A 22,571-nucleotide genomic window follows, 5' to 3' on the forward strand; every position below is an offset into this window, starting at 1 on the left:
TTTTTTAGCTTATGGAGGGAGGGTATAAACATGAACAGCATAATTAATATAGATGATTTAAAATAGAAACACAATGTAGGAGAAAAATTATTTACAAAAAAGAAATAGGTACATTGTATATATACTCTATACACATGTTCACATAGACATTCTACATTCAACACAACTACATTTGTTTGTTTAACTGTTTGGGCCTGGCAAAGTTTTGCCTCACTTGTATTTATCTTCTCAAGGATTTACCATGTTTATAATATTCTTCAAAATTTGTTTCTAACTCAAATTTAATTATATTGTACTATAAGAAGTGAAGCGTTAATTTGCCTTTATATGGCTGTGATTTAACTAGTTAATTTTATTTTTATGAAAAAAGTTTTGAAGCCTCTCAACCTGCTTTTTTTGTTTTTTCTTCCTTTCAGTCAGTAAAACTGATTATCAAGACTCACCAGACTCACCACTCCACTTTAAACCCCGCCTCTTCTCAAATTCTATTGGCCATTCCATATGAAAGCCCATCCTGGTTCGATGTCACCAGCCAATGAAAACACTTAATGTCAAATGGAGCCTTTGAAATCCACGCCCACGCGCGCCTCTCGCAAGGTAATCTGGGAAACTTAGTTCTGCTGCTATATAATAAAAAGCACTGCGGCGCGAACTCAAACTACAATCTACACATCCTGGGTTTGGGAATTACAGACTTTAGTTTTGCTGAATTAAACGCAACAGTTTGTGACAAGAACGCTGACACTATGGTATGTAAATGGTTTTGTACGAATAAATATATATATGTTGTTACGCTATGCGATAGCTACCCTATGTCTCTGACTGGAAACTCGATATTCACGAAGACTAAACATCAGCTAGCGCTTCCTCATGTCAACGGAACTTACGGACGATAATTCTCTTGACCCCGTCTTTGCTTCGTGTTTACATGAAGCATTGTGTACCAATGGGGCTAACGTGGTTAGCTTGGCGTTTTGTCTCACCCGGGATACATTGCTAAGGTTACGTGTTTACCTGGTGTGTACAGTAGTAACGCAGATGCTTGTTGCCGGTGTGGAAGACACTCACGCTGCTGTTTGAGGATGAAACGACTGCTTAGTTTGGTCACTAATGTCCCTAAGACGTGGCCGACAGTGTGTCAGGTTAAGTTAAAAAACACATGTCTTCTGCTGTGCACCTCGTCTCTCCAGGGAGACAGTATCTGCAATGGGACTCACGGCAAAAAGGCTCTGCTGTCCGACCCTCAGCTGTTTGATGTTCAGTTTGAGGAGCTGGTGGCGGAGCTCACAGAGAGAGACCTCACTGATCCTGCGCTGGCTGATGCTCTGAGGAGGCTCAAAGAGGTCAATATGAACACTGTGTATGCTTGTTTTTGCTCAGTTTCCAGCTTAACTGTTCTTACATGTAAGTGTGCTGTGCACCCTTTTTTTGCATGTAGGTTTTAGAGTACAATGCTCCTGGAGGCAAGAAGAACCGAGGCCTCTCTGTGATTGGCTCACTGAGGGAACTTCTCCCTCCCTCTCAGCTCACACAGGACACTGTACAGAGGGCTCTCATTGTGGGATGGTGCATTGAGTTGGTGAGTAGATGTTGTCACACCTTCACAAGCACCCTCACCTTTCCCAGGTATTACAATATGAACTCACTCAGGTGTATGTTCATAACACAGTGCAACACTCTATACACATTGCCCATCCAACAATGTTACATATTTGACTCACAACAAGGTTTTATTATGGTAATCATTTTATAATAGAATGCCTGAAAATATCATGTCTTTTCTTATACAGGTTCTGGCTTGTTAATAACAATGCTATTAGTTTTGTAATAAAGAGATAATATTTAAGTAATACCATGTTATTTCCAAAGTAATATCCATATTATACAATGAGAATTACTACAGGCTAGCATCAGTGTCATATCTTTACATGAAAATTACTATAAATTATTATAAAGTTGCAATTGGTCCTCCCTTATCTGTTTTCTTTAACCCTCCGTCATGAGCGAAATTCAGTCTTTATTTGTCTGACATTTGTTGTGATAATTATCAATATTGACAGATTTGAAAATGTTATCATGATACTTTTCAAAACACATTTTGAAATCTGTTAATATTGTTGTTGTTTTTTATAAAAAAGCAAAATCTACTTTCTTAAATGTGAATATTTTCCAAAGTTTTTGCTCCTCTGAAACAAAAAAAAGTCTGTTAGGAGGATGTCATCGTTTTGACACCGATCAACCTTTTTTATGACATTTTATAAAACAATGTCTATAAAGTTCTAACATTTCTGTATTTACCATCACTTTTGAATATTTTATCTTGTGCAGGAATGTTTAGGCTCGGTAACAGGTTGGTTATAATCTTGGTATTTTGTAATTGGCAATAATATAATGTAAAATTAGAGCCACAGAAAGCTAAAGCCATAGTAGAATATTAAAGTAAAGGTGCAAATGAGAATAGTAATAAAGATTATATCAGCGAGGGTGTTACCTTCTCAGTCCTTAGTGAAACAACTGTGCCTCTGTTGCTTTCAGCTTCAGGCATTTTTCCTTGTGGCAGATGATATCATGGATTCGTCTGTGACTCGGAGAGGACAGCCCTGCTGGTACAGGAAGGTGAGACTGAAATGGATTCTCTGTAGTGTGCTAGTCTACTTTTCACTCTTCACAGTGCTCCCAGGTTTTTATGTAAATGTGTCTGTTTGTTTTTAAGGAAGCAATAGGTCTGGACGCCATCAATGATTCTTTTCTGTTGGAAGCATCAATCTACAGGCTTCTTCGCAAACATTGCAGGGATCAGCCGCACTACATCCATCTACTGGAGCTGTTTACTGAGGTATTATTATTATCATTATTATTATTATTATTAGTCCTGATTGACCACGCAGGAAGACATACATTAGCTTAGGATTCATAATGCACCTCTGTGTATTTCAGACATCTTTCCAGACAATGCTTGGCCAGGCTCTGGACCTCATGACAGCACCCCCGGGTCAGATTGACCTCAACAGATTCACCATGGAGAGGTAATGAAGGGAAATATGTAAAATAATTTGCAAAGGAGAGTTTTGTTTACCACAGCAAATAACTGTAATGTTTTTTCCCCCCACCTTGTCTCTCAGATATAAAGCTATCGTAAAATACAAGACCGCCTACTACTCTTTTTACCTTCCTGTGGCAGCTGCAATGTACATGGTGAGTGTGTTGCCAACACATCACAGAAAGAAATCATAGACATGATGGCGATGACACAAAGAGGTGGCTGTAAAAATAAGTTCACAAACTGGGTTTATGGTAGATTTATGATGCTGATTATCTTTGCCTATTTTACTATATATAATAATAACAAAATGACACACAAAACTAAATTTAACTTAATGCATAACTGTATCTGCAATCTGGATTTTGTGTCTGCATTGCAGTCCACTTTTTGTGACTTTGCAGTATTTATATCATTTTCATCGTCAACAAAAATGTGTGAATCACATAAATTAGTAGTTATTAGCTGATGCCAAATATCAAAAGTAGCTAGTGGATAAGAAGAAGGGAATTGGGCTTGTAACCATTGGTTTGCCGATTCAAATCCAGAGACAGGTCAAAGGGCTAGGTACTGAGCCCCCTTTCCTCCCGGAGTGCAGATTTATTATGTGTGCGTGTTCACTAATGGTGTCTAATAAGGATATAAGTAATAAGTTACATTCACTATCACTTATGGGTGTGTGCCAAATATAAAAACTTTGTCAGAATGAGAACATTCAAGGTGCAACTCTATACCTCATAATGATTTTACTGTACTTTTTTTAGGCTGGAATCGAAAGTGAAGAGGAGCATAACAATGCCAAACACATCTTACTTGAGATGGGAGAATTCTTCCAAATACAGGTAATTACGTCATACACACCATGTCCAATTCCGTGCTAAATATTGGGCAATAATGTGCTGCAGACTTTATGGTGTTAATAATCAATGAATGTCACTTGCAGGACGACTATTTGGACTGTTACGGTGACCCTGCTGTTACAGGAAAGATTGGCACAGACATCCAGGATAACAAATGTAGCTGGCTGGTCGTGAAGGCTCTGGAGGTCATGACGCCTGAACAGAGAGCAGAGCTGGAGGTGAGACTAACAATCCCTTCTACTTAAACACTGTAATATACTTTTATAATGTGGCTGCAACACAGAGTCGTATGCAAAGGTTATTACATTCAAATTTGGCTCAAGAAGAGTGGGTATAGTGTCCAATATACTGTACTTACATTTTTACAATTGCACCACTGGTGGAAGTGCAGAATTGTATGAAAACGTGCTGCCCTTTGTCATAATCCTTAGATTTGTTGTCACTACCCTGTAATCTAATCCCACTTTAGGGAAAGAACACTGTCAGGTAGAGTTAAGGGATTTGGGTAAAGTATCTTATTCTTATTCTTGTGGTAAAACTTTGTTCAGAAAGCTTCAGTCCAATATTTATTATGTTATAGAATTTAACACCACATGAGGTACCATCCAAATATCAGTTACTGTACTCAAATGCAAGAATGAAAACGTACAGATAAGAACAGTTTTCAACATTTATGTATTGCACAAAGAACATATAGTGGACTAATGAAAGAACAGAATGAGTAAATTGCTCACTTTTTGATTTGCCAATCGCTCTGTTTCAAAGTGCGATGATGTGATTTGAAAATGAAGAAATGTTGAGCCCACTCACTGGTATGTCAGCAAATGCTGATTCCGTTTTCATTCCGTCCTCAGGCATGTTACGGACGCCACGATGAAGCAAGTATAGAGGAGGTCAAAACACTGTACAACACCCTGCAAATGTCAACACTGTACCAGAACTATGAGGAGGAGAGCTACCAGCGGCTACAGAAACTCATCGCTTGTCACGCACAAAACCTTCCTCACTCGGTCTTCCTCAACTTCGCCAAGAAAATCTACAAGAGGAACAAGTGAGAGGGGAATGACGATGTGATCTGTGCAGGAATATCAGGTGCATCATCCAGCTCCTCTGGCAGACGCAGAGCTCTCACTCCAGCAGCATGACCCAAAGCAGAGTGTGATGTATTTTTTTAAATCCTGGCGGCAGTTTCTGAACTTTTCAGTGATTTGTAAATATTTGGATGTGGATGACGATACATTACAAGTCTCTTCAGTTCTATTTATTGAACCCAGCGCAACACTGTACAGTGTAAGCAGTACTCTGTGAAGGATGATCTAGCTTTTTCATTTTTATCCGCCGTGAGGCTGAGTGAAGATTCATCTAAAATGATTTCAGTTTTGTGAGAATAGCTTTATTCATTTTTAATACATTAAATGGAGATTGTGTAAGATTCCTGAGGATAGATGGTCAAACCGAATTAGTTGTGTTAATTACAAATAAAAATTCTTATGATACTGTCTGGTTTTTTTTTCCTGTGTGTGTGTGTGTGTGTGTGTGTGTGTAAACACATCACCTTCCCCATTCTGATGCTTGGTTTGAAGTACAGAAGGAATATTCCAATACTAAAAATTTGTATGATTAATGTATGATAATAAAACAGACTTGTAATCTAATTGCTATAATATAACATAGGGGACACAATTCATGCGTACGAGGTTAGTTATTGAACATAATATCCAACAGAAAGCCAATAAAGATCATTAAAATTCAACAAAATATATTATGACTCACCAAGCACAGTAGTCAAGTAGACAAGAGCGCTAGTATTGGATTATTGGTCTGTGAAATTAATTTCATTACACTACAACATGTACAAGAGTCACAAACGGCACGAATGAAGTGCATATATTGATATTTTAATTCTTAAAATTAGGCTTTATGGTGATATGAAGGTTTGTTGAACATATGTTTATGTTTGAGGACTTACAAATAAGTACTTATAGTGTCCATTTGGTGTATTTCCCAAATTAATCGACTAAATCAATTGGTGGTTTCAAAAAAGTAACCAGCAGATTAATCACTGAGGAAAGTTCATGTTCATTTCCCTGAAGGCTGATAAGAGGACATAAATTATGTGAGAGAAATCACAGGAAATCACACTCTCCTTGACACTTAAATTTTTTTTTGTTGAAGAAAATGAGGTTAAGCTGATATTGTAGCGTGATGATAAGGGAAGAGAAAAGGGGTGTGGTTTGCTCGGGTTCGTCGGACGCTCGCGAGAGGACGGCGCTGAGGCTGCAAACGTCAGAGAGTCTCTGTGCTTTCACACGGACGGAGGATGTGAGAGAGACAGACCTGCACGATGGAGACCTTCATCCATCTTTACCTGAACCCGATCGTGAGTCGAGTTGTTATTTCACAGGCTGTTTTATTTTGTACGTGTTTCAGTTTTGATTGGTGTGAATGGACGTGCTCGGCGAGGTCCAGCAGAAATCTCTGCGTCGACGTCGAGACATATGAAATTCCTCTCCTCACACTGATTATACTTAAACGCTGTTTGTCTTTAAATGACATTTAATCATACTTATCATCATTATTGTATGGAGATGTGAATATAGGGTTAGTGTAATAGGGGAATCAGGGTGGATGGGCCTGTGTATCAGGGCGATGCGGTTGGAGGTGGTACCCCCTCCTCCTCTCCTCCTCCTCCTCCTCCTCCCATCCTCCCCGTCTACATCAGCTCAGTGGATCAATAAATGCAGGGGTAAATAATACTGTACTCAGGACGGGTTAAATTACATGTGATGCCATTTTTTGTGTGTGTGTTTTATTCCATGGCTTCCTTGTCTTAAATGGTTATTGTGACAAAGGCCTGCTGTAGTCAAGCACTTGATGTGATTTATATTCCTCAGTGATGTGAAGGGCACTGTGGAGGAATATATGAGCAGCAGCAGCCTTTCGGTGGATGGGATGTACAAAAAAAAAAAGATAAAGATAGAGTTTGTATTGTCCAGTGCTGCTGTGTGATTATTTCACGCTCCAGTTAAATGTTCAGTCATTTCTCCCTGGAGCTAAGATGTTTTTAATGTCATTTTAGTTTCAATCTGGACCTTGCTGCTGCTTATCTGGTGGGTAAAAAAAATAAAAGGACTTGCACAGATGGAGAGCTCAGTGAAGCTGAACAGATGAATATGATGAGTGACAAGTTAGGCTACAAATTAGCTGACAGTGATTATCATAAAGGACCGTTCGCTGAGATAGGCCTATGTGTGTGGGTGGGTGGGTGCTTGGTTATTATTTTAATTCTGGGACAACATTAAAAATTCAAATGGGGAATACACGAGCATTTCAAGCCACTTCTTTGCTCGGGCTGCAAATCAAAAGACACCGCAATGTTTTGGGTAAAGATAAAAATGTGTGACAAAGCAGCTGATGAAATGCTGCAGGGCTGCAGGAATCCACCGATCCTAAATTCCTGCTCTTGAGATTCTAAAATATGTAGTCAGAGAAGAAGAAGATGACCAAAGCACACTAATAAATCTTCAGCCCTTTAAAGTGCAATCTGACTAATGTCTTGACTCTGCTGTGTCTTTATCAGAGTCAGAGCAAACAAAGACTTGAGGCAGGTAATTAAGGCGGAATATTTATCAGTGTGCTCCAGTCCTCTTCCTTTTTTGTGAAAGTTTGTTGTTTTCAAGCTGAGAGGCATCTGAATCAGCTGCATTTGGCTGGAAGATTTTTCTAGAAAATATGTTTTGTTTGTTGACAGACTCCCTAAAATGTTAAATCATCATAATGTTCATATTTTCTCCCCCAACAAAAGTGATATTCAAGATGCAGAAATGTTTTTTTCGTCTAAGGTTTAGTGCTCGACACAACATTTTTGAGAGCTGCAACTAAATCTTAATTTCAGTTTCTTTCTTTTAAGTTCCTCTCGACAACATAGCAGTCAAAATCCCAGCAAGAAATTGAGTTTACAATCATAAAAATGCTAAGAAAATTCACATTCACTTAGTGAATAAATCGATGATCAAAATGCTTCTGCATCTCCTTTGATGATCGACCTCAGGGACGAGCTGGAGTAGTCCTAGTCGACAGTGACACTGGGTGAAAGGCAGTTTACATCTTGATTAATAATTTAGATTTATTATAATTTATTAATTATATAATTATTTCCCTTAAGTGCTGATATTTGATACTGTGGGGTTTTGTTTCTTTTCTTGTAGCAAGACTATGTTTGAGGCTGTGTGTGTGTTCTGTGTTAATATCATTGCTGTGATAATTATATTATAAAAAGCCCAAAAACTGGGTTTTCACATGATCCAGATGAGTGTGATTTTGTTATAGTCTAAACCTGTAGTGATGCAGAGCGGGAAATAGTCTTTGCTGTTGCAGAGTTTGCCCGTAGTCCTATTCACTGTGTTTTCTTTTGATGTTCCAGGACGGAAGTGAAGCCAAAATGTGACCGTCACGGAGCGTCATTGTTTGGATCGCTCCAGCCTTAGCAACTCTTGTTTCTATAGCAACAGAAATATCAGTTTATCCTAAAAAGTCCCATCCCTACAATGCAGTCCTCTAGCTGCTCCTCCCAGGCTTCAAAGCCACGACGCTTTGACGTCAGCAGACGGACCAGTACCTTAGCTGGACCAAAGTCTCACGGTCCTGGTGTTCAGAAAGAGGATAAAAACATGAACAAAATCAAGACATCATCCCCACGCCGGGTTGTTAAAGTTACCCCTGCTCCCACCAGGACCAGGGTGGGGGTGCAACCACGAGTTCCAGTCAACCAATCCAGGTTTGGCCCTCAAAAACAGGCTTCCACCATCTCCAAATCAGTTAAACCCAAGCCCAAGATTTCGCGTGCATCAGCAGCAACCAAAATTGCACCTGCAGCCGTTCCTTCTCCTCCTCTTCCATCTGTTCTCCCTCTTGACCCAAACTGCAATGAGCCGAGCCTCCCGTGCCTATGCTGTGATGGACGCTCCCCTCAAGACAACAACAGTATGTTCAACCATAACCACAACAACAACAACACCATCTCTCTCAGACAGCAGCTCCGGCTTCCTCCTCCTCCGGGCCCGTTGCCGAAGAGGCAGAATGGGACAGGGCCAAAAGCGCAACCTCAACCTCCATCGCAAGCTCAGTCCCAGGTGGAGTTACCGGTTTGCCCCGCTGCCAGCGCGGAGAACAAAGACAAGAGCGGAGATAAAAACTCTGATCTGGACAACAAGAAAAATGTAAAGATAGAGGAAGAAGATGACGAAGATGAGAGCAGTGGGGAAATTGATGACGACGACGATGACGACGATGACGACGATGATGACGACACTCTTGTCCCTTCATGCTGTGACGGTCCCCCATCTCTCCTGGAGTTCTCTCTCACCTCATCTACCTCTTCGTCCTCCACTTCCATCAGCTCCTGCTCTGATCTGGAGTCTGACTGCACTGATCAATGCACCTCCATCTGCTCTTCTCATGACCAAGATCGTGTTTCTGTCGCTCTGTCCCCAAAAGAGCGTTTTCTTCCTGAAGCCCTTGAATGCCAGCCGTTTGCACCGCCATCCCTTTCTCTTAGCCGTAATCCCTTTTTCTTGCCATCACATACCCCTGTTTCCCCATGTTCCCCAGATGAAGGCTACCCCTCTGCCCTCGACTCCCCGTCCCCTGATTATTTAGGAGACAAAGATGATTCTGAGGTCACCAAACTAGGTTTGCTTGACTTTCTAGAATCAGTGGGTGAGTTTGGGAAAATGGAGCGATTCAGCCAGGTGATCCAAGTAGCTCGTTGGGATCTGGAGGGGGAACAGCACTGGGATGTTTTAAGGGATCGGTTAGATCACCTTGATCGCTTGGAGAAGGTGAACAGGGAGGTAAAACTGGCTTACATCGCCAGACTCCACGAGAAGGGATTTGATCTTGGAGATCTGGAGGAGCACGATCTCTCGGACATCATGGATGAAATGGGCAACATTGACATTCCCTGGAAGTTGTATAAATGCCCCGGGGAATCAATGGGAGACTCTCAGGAGTTTTCAGATGCTGGGGTCGACCTCACTGCTCCATCAGACTGCGATGATCCTCTTGTTCCAGATTCACTCACTCCTTCCCCTGTTGAGCCACCACCAAGACCCCCTAAACCTCCTGCCCGACACGCCAGTGTCAACTCTTACCTCCATGACTACATCAATATCAGCAGAGAGACCACCTCCATGGCCGTCTCCACCTCTCCCACATTGTCTACTTTCTCCCCGAACTCATCATCCCCAACATTCACCACTTTTAGATGCGAGAAACCTCTTCCTCCATCTCCACCATCAGTTCCTCCTCTCCCTGCCTCTAAAGCAGTCCCTTACCTCACCCTCTATACTACTCCCTCTCCACCTAGACCCATCCCCACCCCAACTCCCCCCATCCCCCCCCCTCGGAAACGCCACCTTGCCAGGAAGGAGGCACAGCGACTTGCTGCTCTTAAAGCTGAGGAAGAAAAGACCCCGCTGTCTCTCCCACCTCCTACGTCGCGTCCACCACCTCTTCCCCCTCCACCTGTTATCTCCATATCCTCCGCATCTCCTCCTGCCGTACCACCTGCCCTGCCTCCTCCACCCTCCTTCCATGCACTGGATGTCGAGATCCGCAAGCTTCTAATGCTTGCAGGATTGACCCAGGCTGAACTACTCAAACTCAGTCCAGAGCTTGGCGTCTGTGTCGGAGGGCTAGACGATGAGGTAGATGGAGTAGATCTTCCTCCATCCAGATCCGTGGAATCACATGAGTTTAGACTAAAAAACAGGGAGGAGGAGAAGGAGTGTGACTCCCAATTCATGGAAAAAGACGGATGCAGCAGCAGAAGCAAGCTAGACGGAGATGAAAGGGTAGCTATAGTTGAAGAAGTTAAAAGAAAGGAGGAGAGCAAAGACACACAAAAGACCACCACATTCACCGAGATGGCAAGAAGAAGGAAGAGGAACAGTGGCACTGGTCTTAGCAATACACATGATACCAAAGCAAATGACATGAGCTTTGAGACTTTCCATTACTCCACTGAGTTGCTAGAGTCACCTCCTCCTCCTCCTCCTCGCCCCTTACCACCGATCCCGCCATCTTTGTCACACCCTAAAGTCAGCACTCTTTCTGCCAACTCTGCACAACCCGATCGCTTTGACTGGCTAATAGCATTCACACCCGACAACGACGCCCCACCACAACCTCCGCCCCCTGAAATGAGAAAATCTCCTCTGGAGAGTCAAAAGAAGACTGGTTCATCCGGTTCCGCTCCAAACGTCACAACCTTCAAAGAGCTGCGCTTCCGTAACAAGAGCAACTCCCCACTGACGAGGGTGATCACTGACCCAGAGCCTGACCCCACAGTCATCACCCCGGACCCAGATATACTGTACAACCTGAAGTGGAGAAGGGAGAAGGTCGGAAGCGATGGTATCCAGTGGGAATACACCTCTCAGGCTCAGGCGCTGTTCATGCAGCCACCACCTGCTCTCACCTCCATGGCTGCTCTGAAGGAGATGCTCCAGAGGGCTGACGAGGAGGGTGGACAGCCAGAGCTGTGCCCATCACAGAAGATTGGCTGCTCCGTCAGCGAAAACAGTCTGTGGACCGTGGGCAGAGAGTGGCAGAGTGAGGAAGTTCAGAGGGAGGAAAAAGAAGGAAAGGAGGAAGAAAAAAAGGAGGAGGTGGAGGTGAGAGGACAAGCAGATGGAGGGCGGACTTTGCAATCAAGAACTACAGGTGAGTATGGATTTCATGATCATTCAGCAATGATAGAGGAGTGTGTGTATGAGTATTTGTGTAGAAAATTAACACGACACAGTAGCTCAGCGTAAATTGGGTGACGTAACAAATCTGAGCTGGGGCGATGATGGAGAGAAACAGATGGAGAATGATAGACTAACGGTCGGCTGGTTTCTCAGTATTGCACAAATAATATCTTTGGACTGAACAATAAACCGAGGGAGATGGAAAGAGAGCAGAGACAGATTGTGAACATGAGTCACAGAAAAGGATGATGATGGATAAATTATGTCGATGGAGATTTTGGTGATTTCGGTTGGAGGAGGACAGAAACATGACAGAAAGAGCTGGAAAGAGAAGATGAGGGAAAGTGAGGGATAGAGGGATAAAGAAAGAGGGAGGAGTGGAGATAATGTGGAGAGAAAGTGGAGGCTGGAAACTTTCCAGCCAGTATTTCCTCCTCTGTTTATCTCAGTGTGATGTCACCACTGCCTTATTCAATTATTCATCCACTTTTCAGACTGAGGAGTGAAGGATAATGGAGGGCCCACTGAGTTCACCACCTTTTTCTACCTCTTTCTCTCCCTTAAACTCTCAGCTTACACCTCTTTTATTTTGTGCTTCCCTCCTTTATTAGTGCTAAATCTCATCAGCTTAGGATGCTTGTGTGCTTTTCTGCTCTCGCTGTCTCTCCTGCCTCCTCACCCTCATCCCTGCTCCCTAGAGTGGCACAGACAGCTCAGATCAAGTTACTCATCGCACGCAGTGCTGCAGTAGCCCGCACCGAAACTGAGCATTAGATTGACAATGTCCAGCTACAGCAGTGTGTAACTTCGTTTAAAAAAATGGTTTGACTTCTCCCAGTCGCCATCTGCCTCTAATTTCTCAGTTTAACCATTTATATTAAAAATTATAGCATAACTTTGGCGTTATTTCACACGTTTACACTGGCTTTGTAATCATGACAAAATGAGTTTGAGCACTCCATTTATGGTATGTGCTGTGTGTGTTTCCAAAGAAATCAGTGCAAGAAGGTTCAGTGGCCGTGGAGTTAGAAGGTGTGTACACCTTTAAGATCTCAAGAGGTGGTGCTCAGTTCATTGGCCAATGGCTGACAGCCAGTGTAGGAAAAATAGGAAGTGTCATGTGTTGGTTCCCCTGTCGGATACTGCACAGTCAGACCACGGTATGGTTGCTTTCCAGCTCATTTTGTAGATCACAGCTTATCAGTAAGTCATTGGGTCTAATGGACATTGTTGCCAAAGTTTTAGACAGTCACAGTGACTGAGCGCGAGCCGACAGAAGACAAGAGTCTGTTGACTGACTCAGCATTACACTGTACTGCTGCTGTGCTGCTGGTAAGGGGAGGGGAGGCAGAGACGGAGGTGTAGAGAGACAGAAAACAAAGGCAGAGAACAGCAGGGAGAGACAGGAGAGAAGGTGATCCAGAGGTGATCCGTCCAAGATCTGCATTGAAGTACGAAAGCTTTGGCTTCGAGACTGGCATTCGTACTCAATACTCATATCTGTGAAGGAAAATGTGAAAGAAAAAGTGAAACTGTGTATAAAAATGTGATCAATCTTTATGACTGATGGTGACGTTTTAGGTATGGATCAAGGGCCGATCGTGTATTTTAAACACGTAGCTGAGAGACGGGCTGTTCACCAGATGTTATCATTTCCTGTTGTGTCAAACTGTTCTAAGTGGAAGAGTGTCATTATTGCCCTTCATAAATCAGCTCCATTGACTCTCACACACTGTTAGTTTGTACCTGTCAATCAACTATTAGACTTCTTAAGATGCTGCATTACTGCATGATGTTACATGATGACAATATCTGCTGGAGAGCATGCATTAATGTGCATTTTTCTCTCAACTGACACTAACATTTTCTTCATCTCTCTCTCTCTCTCTCTCTCTCTCTCTCCTTCCAATTTCGTTACCTGATTTCTTTCCTGTTTTTCCAACTTCCCGTGGCGTTGTGTTGTTTTCATTGTCTGTCCATGGCTCTGCTTTGCTCCCTATGCTCATGCTATTGCTCCTCTCCATCTGGTCTCCTGCACCTTACAATTTTGCGTTCTTCATAAGAAGTTTCCTCACCCCCACTCTCCCTTGCCCAGTCTCCCCAACCTTACTTCCTCCACGCTGCCGTGCCTTCCTATCGCCCTGGCTACTCTAACTCACAGCACCATGCAGATCCAAGGCCCCACACCCATGTAGGCAGAGAGTCCACAGACAAACACTGCAACACAGAGCGGGTTTCTGCAGCCAGCTCCTCCTGCATCTACAGAGACGATTCCACCACTGATATAAGTTCTGGCTTTAATTACGATTCCCTGGCTGATGCAGGTGTAGATCTCCCTCCCGATTATGAGAACGTCTTAAAGCAAACCACACGCGCTAATGACAGGAAGTTTGTGTCTGACTCTGTTTGCAATTTTGACTCTCTTTACTGCAGTGAGTCAGGGAAGAATAATGACACACACACTGAGTCGGACCCGCCACTTAGTGGCACCACTGAGGCACCAGGTTGCACTACTCCATATAAGAACATAGATGTCATGATGACGTATTCAAACAGCATTAATGCAATGGATTCACTGTGTGCAGAAAAGCACACACACTCACACGTAGACATCCGCAGCAGCAGCAGCAGCAATAAGGCCAGGACATTCAAAGAACTTCCTCCGCTGCCTACCTACTACCTATACCACCCTAAGAACTGCCCTCTGCACAGGGGTGCACCTCCTCGCCTCTCCCCCATTGGAGCCTTGTCTCCTCCCCAGCGCCCTGGAGCTCCCCCTCCAGCCGTTGCGGGCTCCTCAGGCCTCAGCTCCCCGCTTTTTCCCCGCTCGCACACCTTGCCTGCCCTCGCTGCTCCCCTCTACTATCCAAACCTCTACCCTCCTATACCAACCAGGGCTCCCCCCCTACCCCCAAAACTCTACCAGGCTCCTCCGCAGTCACGTTTGGCGAGTAAGATTTCTTTCTCTCTTCCCTTCTCTTCCCCTACACCCTACACACTTCCTCTCTCTCTCTTTCTCTGTGGGTCTCTGACATCTTGCTTTCATGTACGTCTGTCTTCTACTGCCTTTGTACCTGGCTCTGGACACGGTGGCCCTCACCCTTTTTCCCAGAGGATTTTGCAGATTTGGAAGAACGGGGTCAACGGGGGGAGCTGTTTTTATGTATCATGAGGCAGCTTCCTGCAGGTCATCTGATAACCTCTTTTCTACACTGTCCTTTCAAATCTGCAAAAGGCATCCAGAAGAATAACAGCTGCTCCCGTCAGTGGGTGTCAAGAGCCACTCTAATCACTCCCCCTCTCTCTGTGTCCTCCTCTGTCCGTCTGTATTTGTGTTGGTATTGTCTTCTCCGTCTCCATGTTTGTTTTGTTCTTGTTGTTTGTGCTCACTGTATTAAAATGGACACATGCATTTCATGCAAAGCACACATTGTTGTTGTTATACTGTTAAAGTCCTAGCTTTTTATTAGTGCGTGCAATAAGGCAAACTAAAGGCTCACAGCGTCCCATTCGTCATTTCTGGTAAATGTAAACATCTAAACAACCCTTCACACGTGTGTTAATTTAACTTTAATGACTCTTGTGGTAGGTCACGCAGTTTCACTCCTGTGTATGATTCTGCTCTCATTAGGTCTGTGTGAGTCAAGGTTTATGCACAGGATCCGGTTAATCCCTGATGCAGACATGAAGTTATTGTCGTAGTTCCAGATGCTGAATGCTCGCCACGTCGAAGCAGTATTTACAGAATGTACTCGCACACTAATTATTGTCAGTAGCACCATCTGCTTCTAACTTCCTTTATCCGATGCTTCACCATCGCTTAATTGCTCTTACTAACACGGATATTTCAGTTTTTTTGTCTGGTGATTCATTTTGCTTTTGTTGAGTTTGTCTTTTTTTTTTCCGTACTTGTGCCGTAAGTAATTGCACTTTTCTTTTGTCAGCTGTTCGTAGTGTCTCATACGCTGGCTCCGTACAGAGGGGAGACTCATCCTGGATGGGCGAAGATGTCAAGTTTTCAATGAGAGGTCTTGGCCTGTCCTCGCTGTGCCTGCAGGAGAAGAAAGGTGAGTGTTTGTCTCCTGCACAGCGGTGTGTCAGTGACTTTCTGTGTTTAACTACAGACCATTGTTCTCCCTCCAGCTCTGGTCAGTGCAGTCAATGTGGCAGTGGAAACCATTTTGGCCCATTTCAGTTCATCTCGGACTGTGGTTCAGAAGGTCAGTCATTGCTTAATGTACATCATTATTATTTCCCTTAGAGTAGTAGTTGTTTGTTTCACACACACACACACACACACACACTGTTCTTTAGAGCTGAATGATTTGGTGGAAAATACCTAATTGTTAGTTTTTCAGATAGATATTGAAATTGCGATTCAAGATGATGTATACATTGCCATTCAGTATACACTGTGTTAATGGATTTAAAACATGATGGAGCATTAGCACAAGACACACCATTAATGTGTGAAAAATCTTTGTTTCACAAAAGTTGTGCTTATGTTAAATGAATAATAAATAAAATGTCCAATAATATAATAACAGGACTTTGCTGAAAGTAATCTCACTTTAAAGTAGTTGTGTCATTCATTTGTGGCCCAATTACCAAGTTTGTGGTCTCCTAAGACCAGTTAATCATTCAGCCCTAATGTTATTTCTCCCAACAGATAAAAAAAACATGATCAGTCTCCTGTATATATAGAAAAGTGATAAATGCATTGTTTGTCTGAAAATGATTTCCCTCCCTTTCTTCTTGTTCTGACTCTACACATTTGGTTCCATCTCTCCTCAGTCTCTCTCAGTTAACAAGGTACTAGAATATTCTTAGATAACCCAGATTCATAGTTGCAATATATCTTTTTAATCTGACTCCCCCAAACCTCTGGCCCAAATCATCGCTCACCCTCATCACCCTGTTTACTCCACCCACCCCGCCGCCCCTCCCTGGCTTGATTCACCCTGTCTGATTTCTTCCCCTGTCTCTCCTGATCACTGAGCATCATTTCCTCTTCCGTTTACCCCTTTACTCCCACCACATGTTCCTCTCACACTCCTCATTCCTCTCCTCTCCTCTCCTCTCCTCTCCTCTCTCTCTCCTCTCCTCTCTCTCTCCTCTCCTCTCCTCTCAGGCCTTATCAGGCGACAGCTCTGTAAATCCATCTCTGGGCCGCCTGGTGCTGCAGTGCCTCTGCCCTGCGCTGCACAGCTTGCTGACCGATGGCTTGAAACCCCACCAGAGTGACCTGATTGCAGGCAGGAGGCCAAACTCTGCCTGGGGCTTAGTGCAGGCCTCAACCAAACCAGGTAGGGTACCAGAAAATGACCTGTTAAGAGTTGTTTTTTTTTAGGATTTTGATTTATAGGCTGGTATTTATTTGGGTTTTATTCCCCGTAGGATACAATCGTAAAGCTGCGGATTTGTCTGTCTCGTATTTTCCCTCACATACGCGTTTGTCAATGCGTGTTGATTTTCATGCCAAAAATACTGAATAAAGTGAACAGCAGGATGCAGATATTGATTTGCCTCTAAGAGCAAGCTTCACTGCAGTTTTTCACTGAATCCCTTTCTCTGTCTGACTCTCTTTAAGTGTATTTATGTGCGCTTTCTTTTCTCCTCATCAACCCACTTTTCCAGGTCCTAAAACACAAGCTTTGTTCAACCTACACGTTCGAGTCGGGGAGCTGGGCCAGCTTAGGCGTAACAAACACCGGTTCAATGCATTCCTCCTTGGTCTCCTGAAGTAAGTATTTCTATGTAGTCGCCACTTGTGCCATGAAAACGGACAAAATTGGTTCTGCACATGTTCTCTGTGTATATTCACTTTTCTTCTCCTCTCTGTTTTTCCCTTTAAGTACCAAGCTTCTGGATTTCTGGCTGTCTCACCTTCAGTCGTGTTGTGGTAAGTTTCCATCACTTGCGTGTCCATGTGTCCTCTTCTAAAATCATGCAGACATGTGACAGCCTTTTGTCTTTTCTCAGATGTGTTGGAAACATTCTACCATCCCTCGTCCTTCATGCTTCTGTCTCTGACCACCTGCCAGCCTCTGTTTGAGGAGCTGCTCCTTGTGTTGCAGCCTCTCAGTCTCCTCACCTTCAACCTTGACCTGCTCTTCCAGCACCACCACTTAGAGCCAGACAGTCACGTCCCAGAGATCCCTCGTCCGCCCGGTCCGGGAGCAGGGATCCAGCTGTCGACGAAGGAGTCTCAATCCAAAATCCCAACCGGCAAATATATTAGAAGCCTGTCAGAAGTAGACTTTGGAAGCCCAGAACATCAGGCAGCTAAAGAAAAATGGTCACCAGTGACTGATCCAAAGAGTTCAGGCGAGGCGACCGATTTCAGTGCTGCGACTTTAAACGTTTCGAACACTCTCAGTCAAACAAGTCCACAGCTTTTGTGGGTACAGGAGAAGGAAATTGAAGCGTTACCTCCTCCAAACATGGAGGACGACAGCCTTGCTCAGCAGGCAGGACAGGTAGCTTTCTTCTTTTGTAACTGTTCAATATTTTTCAATCATTAATGAGGGTGAGGTCACACAGGACTGACATTTCTTTTAATCGTAGGTGATCCAGCAGGGATGGGGTGCTGTAATGCGCTGGGGAGGCAGACTGAGCCAGAACCTGAATGAGCTGAGCCTGTCCGCAGGTAAAAGGGAGGAAATGAGGGCAGACTTGCCGGACCTCCACACTCAGGCAGGAAGTGACTACGCTCCGGTTAGCAGCGGTGCTCAGGTTCCCTGGGGTCTGGGCCGGCTGTTTGGAGCTTCGAAAAGCCCCATCAGCCCCACAAATCACTCACTGCCCACCAGGTTTGCCTTTTGTCTTGAGACATTGAATACATAATAAATGAATGAATGACATCAGCGACTGCAGCTGCTGCTGATGTCATTGTTAAGTCTGGGTCACACAAACAATCGATAAACGCTCATTGACCTCGTCAGGACAGTGTATGCAACACCGTTGACCCTTGTTGGAGTCGGCATCACTGTTGATGAGAGAGATCACTGTGATTGGCTGATTGTTCCAGTCAATACAAATATGAGTAATGAAGACGCAAGCAAAGGACTTGCAGCCAAAGGGACACACAAAGGCTCTTATACGATACATTCTACCATATCCTCTTTATTTAATTAAAAAATCGGTATCGGTCAGTATCGGTCCGATACTGGTCAAAATCACTGGATCAGATATCGGACAGATAAAAATGTAGAATCCGATACAATCCAAAAATCCTATATATTGCATGCTTCACTTTATATCAGCAAAACATTTTGGCTGAGTCATGTTTTGAGCTGTTTATGTCTTCTTTTTGGGAGAGCAATATTTGTTAGGCATCTGGAGAATGATGTCTTTGACATGACTCAGCACACGTGCTGTTAACAGCTTCATACGTTCATAAATGGTCTAAAATGATATTGTATCGTTATCGGACACAAATAAGTGGTATCGTCCCATCGCTATGGCAAACATACGTGCTGGTTGCTCATTGGCTGTCGTCGATGTGGGTTGTACGCGGTCGTGGTGAAATAAACTGCATGACTATGCAACTGTCTTTGGTTAGTGACTCTTCTGTCTCTCTTCAGGCGTCCCTCTCAGTGGTTGGCTCCTGGTGTCACGGCATTGACCCGAATGGTGAGCAGCACCTCCGCTCCGATGTTAAAGAGGGCCCCGGAGCCTCAGCGAGAAAGCGAGCCAAAGTCAGAGAGAGAGACTGAGTCACTGGAGATGAAGGACAAACCCCGACCACTCAGGTATGAGGACGTGTGACGGTAAAAGCGTGTGAGTCATTACATTGGTTGGGAAGTGATAGATCAGACTTTCTCTGTCCTGCGATGCATAAAGTCATCTTGTCTTGATGTAATATAATTAGTGACTCACCAGGGTGACTTCATCCTGCCACTGTGACTCATGCGAGACTGGGACACATGATGTTCTGGTTTGTGGTGGTGGTGGTGGTGGTTGTTGTTGTTGTTTATTGTCGGCCATTTTGGCTCAGGCGGTCTCTGCTGTGTGTTCTCAGGTCAGTGCGAACACTGTGCGACCACAACGGAACAGGTTCGGAGCTCAGCTTCTGCAAAGGTGAGGAACTCCAGGTGTTGGGAGGCGTCGATCAAGACTGGATCCGTTGTCGTCAGGGAGACAAAGAGGGACTGGTACCTATCGGATACACGTCCCTGATCATGTGACTTTGGCGCCATAACTGCTGCACTACATAAAAAAATATATATATATTTTAGGCAGTTATGGAAACGTTATGGTGAGGCCCCCTCTACTCTGAAAGGGATATTTCACACTTGCTTGGTTAGAGTTCGAGTTGAGTGCACAACACCATCTGTTCTGCTATGCGTTCACTGTGAGCCGTCTGCAGCTCTCTTCCTTTATGAGCATAAGGGTTTTTCCCCATAACAATTCATCCAGTTTGGCAGCATGAAACTAATGGGTTTTAGCAGCAGAAATGCAGCAGATGGTGTGAAATAATCACTCAAATCAAATTTTGACCACTTCATACTGGAAGCCTTTTGGATCTTAAGAGTGAAGTATCCCTTTTTAAAAAGTCTCTCTCTCAGTCTCTGCTTTACTCGCTCTTAGCCGCTGGTCTGAAAACGACCACAGCGGACGATCAGTGCTGTCGAAACCAATCGTGCGTTTTCAGATCAGTGGCTCTTGTACCTGTGTTCATCAGCGGTGCAGAGCCGTGGTTCACAGGTTGTTGAGTGGAGAAAGCACCGGGGCCCAAAGCCCCTGATGCAAACTGCGTAGTAATGTCGTGAATTGTAGCCGTGTACATCCGTGTTCGATTGACCTCTCACCTCTATCGCCTGGTTTCATGTGAGTTTGTCATGTTTCCGAAACTATATGCGACTGTAAAGTATACATAAAAAATATATATAAATAGATATATAAATATATATAGGTATATAAATTCAGATTATTACCGAGGTAGATGGGAAGATAGATGAACAAGAGAAAGGCAGCGAAACATGAGCAGCTCGATGCGGTGGCCTCGCCGAGGAGGGCGATGATTAATAATGGATGGATTCATTCTTTATCTTAACATCTGTGACTTTTCACACACATCCGATGGCCGCCAGTCGCACTGGAGAAAAAAGAACGGTGTGTGTGTTTCCTTTAGGTATGAAATGCAGCGACTTCCCCACTTTTATGTATCACCACTGTCTTGTTATAATGTCATATTAATGAAATAATTAGACATGTAATATTATTCAGAACTTAAAAAAACAAAACAAAAAAAAAAACACGTATGCATTGTAGTGTGCCATGAATGCTTTGGAATAATGCCAGAAGAATATCCATCGGTCCCACACATTTAAGTTAATAATATCATACAACAGCAGTCTGTAGCTTCTCTCTCTCCATCCATGGAAAACCTCACAGGGCCAATGTGAGCGAACACCTCACTAAACTATGCTCAGCTCTTGTTCCTCTCTATCTAGACTTAAAAATATGAAGAAGCCCGTTGATTCATGTAAATCCCAACAGCTACAGTAAAGTCTGCAAGGTTTGGTGGCTGGTTTTCACCGTGTACCTCAGCTTTCATATTTAACTTCCTGCCATATTTCATAATCATTGATATTATTAATGATAGTGGTAGTAGAAGTGGTCGTGGTGGAAATGATATGTTGACCCTAAAGTTGCTCACCTGAAATATGTTGCTTTTGTGTCATAATTATTCTCTAGATTCTGTATTTATGACTATGCATAATAGTTCAATGTACAAAGTCATAATTATAATTTTAATGTTACTGTGCACGTGAAGATAAAAGTACTCGCTTAAATGGTTACAAGTTAAAAACAAAAAAAAAAAAAGCTGGTCCAAAATAAAGAAATAAAAAAGAAATAAAGAAAGGACCTGCCTCCAAATGACCTCATCGTAATTCAGCAGGAACATTTCAGTGATGTCAATCAGGGAAAAGTTCAGTCCTTCAAAGTTTCTCCATCTTTTTTGTGTTGATGCCATGTAGCATGAGTTCACTGTCACTACAGCAAAAGTCCAGTAGCATAAAACTCAGCCAGTGCTCATAATGTGTAACGAATGATCCTAGCAAAATGCCATCAAATGGAAATTACCTAGGTGTTTTACAAGAAATCAAGACATAATATAAAACTGAAGTGATATAAAATCAGTTCACTCTTTGACACATGGTGTTGATTCATTTTTTTTTTATAATGTGAGATTATATTCTAAATGCATTTTGTTTTGAAAAGCTCTTAATTTATTAGATGTATTTATTGATCTTGAGGTTTTGGAGAGGAATAACTAAATGTCCCATCTAATGTCTCTCTCCCTCTCTATCTGGGTTGAGTGCGTGTTTATGCACATATGAGGCAGTGAAAGCAGTGACGAGTGTGAGCACAAATGAGTATCTGCACATTCTGCACTTCAACTTGTGTGTGTGTGTGTGTGTGTGTGTGTGTGTTCTCCTTTTTATCTCACTGGTGTCATGTAGCCTGTAGACGGCCCCCAGTATCCCACTATTGCATTTAGTTGAGTGCCCCCCTAGTGTCAGTCACTGTCCACCTCCTGCATGTGCTTGTTTGTAAATACACCAAATAAAAAGGATCAGTATAAACCAATCTTGTTCCGCTGTGTGACTCAACTATTTGCACTGATGGGTAAAACGACTTAAGAGAAAGGTCGAGAGAGTGTTCACCACATGAAGTACGTATCCTCTTAAATGTGACAGGAGTTCCCCTGAGTGTTCCAGACGATTTTCCTGTAAAGACCTGTCCAAACACTGCTGACCCTACTATGTTTCAATGGGAACGCTTCAGGAGATTCCTCTCACTTCTGCTTCGCTTGATCCAAATATTTCAGGACGCCCTGGGATGAGTCGCACGAAGGGCAAAAAGAGGAGAATAAATCTCCAGTGTGAGCCGCAGCCCTCCCCCATC

At 43.4% G+C, this 22,571-nt stretch overlaps 2 protein-coding genes across 6 annotated transcripts; both read left to right on the forward strand.

The window, feature by feature from the left end:
• Positions 1-533: 533 nt before the first annotated feature.
• Positions 534-5,396, forward strand: fdps (farnesyl diphosphate synthase (farnesyl pyrophosphate synthetase, dimethylallyltranstransferase, geranyltranstransferase)). The gene is made up of 10 exons (XM_044034346.1): positions 534-749; positions 1,191-1,343; positions 1,439-1,579; positions 2,536-2,616; positions 2,714-2,836; positions 2,938-3,026; positions 3,123-3,195; positions 3,805-3,882; positions 3,984-4,118; positions 4,755-5,396. The coding sequence occupies exons 1-10, from the start codon at positions 549-551 to the stop codon at positions 4,953-4,955; spliced, it is 1,275 nt and encodes a 424-aa protein (XP_043890281.1). The 5' UTR covers positions 534-548; the 3' UTR covers positions 4,956-5,396.
• A 785-nt stretch (positions 5,397-6,181) lies between these two features.
• Positions 6,182-22,253, forward strand: rusc1 (RUN and SH3 domain containing 1). 5 transcript variants are annotated; one of them, XM_044034011.1, is made up of 13 exons: positions 6,182-6,280; positions 8,324-11,625; positions 13,718-14,605; positions 15,599-15,721; positions 15,798-15,874; positions 16,449-16,466; positions 16,786-16,960; positions 17,292-17,397; positions 17,510-17,556; positions 17,637-18,133; positions 18,222-18,466; positions 19,241-19,408; positions 19,678-22,253. In XM_044034011.1, the coding sequence occupies exons 2-13, from the start codon at positions 8,448-8,450 to the stop codon at positions 19,841-19,843; spliced, it is 5,688 nt and encodes a 1,895-aa protein (XP_043889946.1). In that variant the 5' UTR covers positions 6,182-6,280; positions 8,324-8,447; the 3' UTR covers positions 19,844-22,253. The 5 variants fall into 5 exon arrangements, with proteins under 5 accessions (XP_043889946.1, XP_043889947.1, XP_043889948.1 ...); XM_044034012.1 differs by having other exon boundaries at positions 13,721-14,605; XM_044034013.1 differs by lacking the exon at positions 16,449-16,466 and having other exon boundaries at positions 6,183-6,280.
• Positions 22,254-22,571: the final 318 nt, after the last annotated feature.

Source organism: Solea senegalensis, linkage group LG9, assembly GCF_019176455.1.
Source record: "Solea senegalensis isolate Sse05_10M linkage group LG9, IFAPA_SoseM_1, whole genome shotgun sequence".
NCBI classification, from domain to species: domain Eukaryota; kingdom Metazoa; phylum Chordata; class Actinopteri; order Pleuronectiformes; family Soleidae; genus Solea; species Solea senegalensis.

Coding starts and splice junctions, on each gene's coding strand:
- fdps (XM_044034346.1), top strand. CDS start 549: ATGTCAAATGGAGCCTTTGAAATCCACGCCCACGCGCGCCTCTCGCAA. Junction 2,617..2,713: donor AGCCCTGCTGGTACAGGAAG/GTGAGACTGAAA, acceptor TTTGTTTTTAAG/GAAGCAATAGGTCTGGACGC. Junction 4,119..4,754: donor AACAGAGAGCAGAGCTGGAG/GTGAGACTAACA, acceptor TTCCGTCCTCAG/GCATGTTACGGACGCCACGA.
- rusc1 (XM_044034011.1), top strand. CDS start 8,448: ATGCAGTCCTCTAGCTGCTCCTCCCAGGCTTCAAAGCCACGACGCTTT. Junction 16,961..17,291: donor GCAGGCCTCAACCAAACCAG/GTAGGGTACCAG, acceptor CCACTTTTCCAG/GTCCTAAAACACAAGCTTTG. Junction 18,467..19,240: donor AATCACTCACTGCCCACCAG/GTTTGCCTTTTG, acceptor GTCTCTCTTCAG/GCGTCCCTCTCAGTGGTTGG.